Source organism: Mustela nigripes, chromosome 2 (genome assembly GCF_022355385.1).
Source record: "Mustela nigripes isolate SB6536 chromosome 2, MUSNIG.SB6536, whole genome shotgun sequence".
In the NCBI taxonomy this organism is placed as follows: domain Eukaryota; kingdom Metazoa; phylum Chordata; class Mammalia; order Carnivora; family Mustelidae; genus Mustela; species Mustela nigripes.
In genome coordinates this window covers 11,902,535-11,906,702 of record NC_081558.1, presented here as the reverse complement: position 1 = coordinate 11,906,702, position 4,168 = coordinate 11,902,535, and the positions used below count along the sequence as shown (strand labels likewise).

At 56.9% G+C, this 4,168-nt stretch overlaps 1 protein-coding gene across 3 annotated transcripts in view; it reads left to right on the top strand.

Annotated features, from left to right (window-relative positions):
* Positions 1-3,038: 3,038 nt before the first annotated feature.
* EPHX3 (epoxide hydrolase 3) overlaps positions 3,039-4,168 on the top strand; it is a 4,620-nt gene continuing 3,490 nt past the window's right edge. The window contains exons 1-2 of one of the 3 annotated variants that reach the window (XM_059387758.1): positions 3,039-3,638; positions 3,853-3,938. In XM_059387758.1, the coding sequence (XP_059243741.1) occupies positions 3,396-3,638; positions 3,853-3,938 (329 nt within the window). In that variant the 5' untranslated portion in view covers positions 3,039-3,395. The remainder of the gene's footprint in view (positions 3,639-3,852; positions 3,939-4,168) is intronic. The other 2 variants (XM_059387761.1, XM_059387760.1) reach the window with 2 other exon arrangements.

Genomic DNA, 4,168 nt, shown 5'->3' with positions numbered 1-4,168 from the left:
TGCTGGCGTCTTCCTGACATTTCTTTGTGAACCACCTGTTGCCTAGGCTAGGCCCAGGGGCCCCCGAAATCTCCAGCCACGTTTGTACAAGAACTACCATAGGGCCAACTAGCCCATCTCCTGTGACCAAGCTGAAGCTGTGACAGGGAGCCCAGGTACCCGTTCTTCCTGTGGACCCTGGCCTTCTAGGTGGGTAACATGCTGCAGCAGAACCTGGCCAAACTCCAGACAGTATTCTTACCCCTTGCCCTCCTGCATCCTGGTCCCCCAATCACCAGAGGACTTGGGCCGCTTCTCCCACCTCACCTGCCTCTACCTTAACTACTCCTTTCATTTAAGCTCAGGGTTAACCAGGTGTTCTTAGATAAGTGTATACTGCCCGCCCCCCCAACCAGGATCCTTTCCTCCCACGCATGTAGACACGCACGCACACATTCCCACCCAAGAGAGCCTGCCGGGTGGCTGCTGCTGTGCCCACCAGCATGCCACAAGGCAAGAGCAGCCCTTAAGAGTGGCCCCTAGGATGTAAGATGAAAGTCTGTCATTTATGTGTGCAGAAACACAAACTGAAACATTTCTAGCACTGTTTATTAACCCCTATCCCCCTTTGTTTATCAACCAGAAAAGCCCTAGTATCTTATGTTTGGGATCTGCAAAACCTGGCAAGGGTGTGGTTCAGGCATCCAGCCAGAGGCCCCCAGTTGCCTCCCTGCCCCCACCTCCCAGCAGGCACTTCCTTGTGTGCCCCTGTGCTGGTTCAAGTGGGACTTAGATTTTTGGTTCTTTGGGGTTTCTTCCTCTCTTCCCGCCCCCTCATTTCTGTTCTGTGTTTTATTGGTTAACTTCCCCAGGCCAGGTCCGACTGTTTAGCTGGAGAAATGGTTTTGTCTGCACCTTCCTCCTAAAGATCTAACTCTGCCATGGCCCTCTCCACACCTTCCTGATGATGGGTGTTTCTCTAACTGGGTTGTATTTTAGAACTTGGGTCTACTATTTAATTTCTCTGGCCATTCCCCACTCCCTCCCACAGTACAAGAAATCTTAGTCCTATACAAGAGTAAGAGGTGTGTACAAGCCCCCACTGTACTGTATGCACGGATCGCTTGGCCAATAATTATGTCAGTGAATCTGAGACTTGTATTAAACACTTTAGACATTTGTAGAAGGGAATTCGTAGACTTTTCACTTATATACTAAAGGTTTTTTTTTTTTTTTTTTTTGTGCAGTTCTCATTGCAAAAATAAACATTTGTACTGAATATAAAATTACCATCCTGTGACTACCGCTGTCTTTTTGTTTGAGGGTAGAACTGGGGGTAGGGGGGTGGTGTCAGTTTTGTGTAGCAGAGCAAGAAGGACGATCCCCAGACACTCACTAGCCGTCCAGCCAGATTAGAGGACTTGGGAGGGATTCCGGGATCATCCAGTGGTTGGAAAATTGATTTGATGGAAAGTGTAAAAGAAACCAAAGCTATGATACAGGCTAATCGTGCAAGAAAAGAAAGGTACAAAGTACAGGGAGAATAAATCTTTGTACAATACTGGCTGTGTAATCATAGCCGTCTACCTGAGGCTGAGATACATTGTTTACTGAGGTGGAACCACATAAACCACCATTCCCCTTTATGTAGGAACCCACAGACTTAATTATGGTCCCAGGACAGTGTAATGTTTAGCAGCCAGAACAATACAAAGGTAAGGTTAGAAGTGGGAGGTGACAGAAACAATGAGTAGAGTGCTGAAAATTAAAGGAAACCAACAGGAAGACTAAAAACGGGTAAGGCCTGTCCGGTGGTGATGACGGAGTCGATGCAATGCTTAATGCCCCAAATTGGTCATCAAGAAATAGCCACACAAGCGGATTGCGAGGTACCTGGATAATCACCAGAAGAAAGCTATAAGCATTCCGATGGCAAGCTCTTGGCTGAAGTAGAGGTGGAGCCTGACACTTGCTTTTTCTGTAAGGTCCTGTTCAGCAAGCTGTGTGGCTTTAGGCAAATGACTTAAGCCCGGAATTTCAGGTTCGTGGTCTGTAATACAGAGATGTGATAATAGTACCTAAACTTAATAGAGGTGTTATACGGGTTAAGCCATGAGTGACCCTGAAATGTTCAGGATCTTGGGGGAAGATTGCAAAACAGGAGGAGGAAGCTGGCCCTATCGGGCCTCTTGCCCGACCTTGCCCCACTTCCTCTTTCAGACAGCCCTACTGGCTCAACCGGCCCGGTCCTCCCGCTCTCGGGCCGGGCCTGCCTTCTAGAAGTCAGAGTCTCCCAGTCTTCATTGGTCCGCCCCCGCGGAGCCCCCGGCCTCAACACCTGCCGATTGGCTGCGGGGCGAGACCTGTGGCCTGCACGTCAATAACCACCGCCCTCCAATCACAGCTGCGTAGGGGCGGGCCGACGACGGACCCGCCGGACTAACTGGAGGCCGGCGCAGGGTCGAGGCCACTGGACCCGCCGTTGGAATCAGGCCTGGGTGAGGGTGCTGCTAGTTCTCTCCCAGCCAGGCCAAGGACAGGGTCGCATGCTCCAGGAGGGGGAGCTCTCGGAGGGCGGCGGAAGGGGCCCCCCAGGCCTCCACGGCTAGCGGCGACCGCCCGCGCCTAATCCCAACCAAAACACTACCTGCCTCCTCCTTCCGCTTCCGGGCCCACCGGCCCCGCCATATTAGGTTCTGGCCCCGCCCCCCGTCTCATTGGCCCGGACTCAGGCCCACCTCCAGCTTATTGGTCCAGCCCTCGCACCCAAACCCAACCCACCCAGCCTAGGGCCTTCTCCCGGCTAACTTCAGGTCCCTCCTCGTCTGGGCTCCACCCTCTCCCCGCCCACCCTTTAAGCCACGCCCCGGTCGTGCAACGCTTCTAGGCCAAATTGGGTCCAAGTTTCGGGCTCGTAGGCCGCATTGCTCCGCCCCTTCGCTCCAGGCTCCGCCCATTTCACCCAGGTACTCCGCCGTACCCCGCTCGTTAGTCCCCATGTCAATCAACACTTCAGATCCCCACCCACCGGCGCCGGGAGTCCTACTAGACCCCGCCCCCTTCTTAAGCCCCGCCCAAGCCTGCCTAGGCCCCGCCCGCAATTCGCATTCCTTCTCGCCAAGGCCCCTCCCCAGCCACCGAAGCCTGGTCATCACAGGCTCCATCCCTGCACCCCATCCAGTTCCCTGTCGCACCCAGGTGTTTACCTGGCTCTTAGGTGAGTCGTGTGCCCTGGCGGTTTCGGTCTAAGCCTCCCGCCTCTTCTCCGGGAGGGTTCCTCAAGCCCGGAAGACACGGAGGGGCCCCAGACCAAAGGCGGTGGGCTCCCCAGCCCGGGTCCCGCCTCGGTGAGGCTGCTCGCGCCCCCCGCCCACACCCCTGAAGGCAGCGCCGAAGTGGTCCCGGGTCGCGGCGACATGCCCGAGCTGGTGGTGACAGCGCTACTGGCGCCGTCGCGCCTCAGTCTGAAGCTGCTGCGCGCCTTCATGTGGAGCCTCGTGTTCTCCGCGGCGCTGGTGGCCGCCGCCGTCTATGGCTGCATCGCGTTCACACACGTGCTGTGCCGGCCCCGACGCGGCTGCTGCGGGCGCCCCCGGAGCGCCCCACCCGCCTGTGTGAGCGACCCCACGCTGGGCGAACACTGCTTCCTGACCCTCAAGGTGAGCGCTCGCGCTCCCCGGGGCGGGCGGGGCGGGGATTGTGTGTGAGGCCTTGGGGCTGGGGGAGGGGGTCAAGCGGCCCCGGAAGTCGGGCCCTGTGGGGCTAGGGGGGCGGGGTGAGCAGACAGCAAATGGTTGAATCCAAATCTGGGGCTGGGGTGTTCAAGCCTAGCGAGGAAGGGTTTCCCCGGTCTCAGACTGTGCGGTCCCCCAGAGCTCCGGCCTGCGCCTGCACTATGTCTCCGCCGGACGTGGCAATGGGCCCCTCATGCTGTTTCTGCACGGCTTCCCAGAGAACTGGTAGGTCTGAAGCCCAGGCTCGTGGGGCACACAAGCCCGGAGGTGGGGCTGGAGATGGAGCTCGCAGCACCAGGGCATCCAGAAGGTGGGTTCGCAGGCTGGGTAGACTGGGGGCACAGAACATCCAGATGGGGTGCTCGAGGACAGAGATCTGTCTACAGGAGGAGGCCCTGAAGAGATGGGACAAAGAGGTCTTGGATCCAGGGGCAGCTGACCTTGCCCTCTGCATG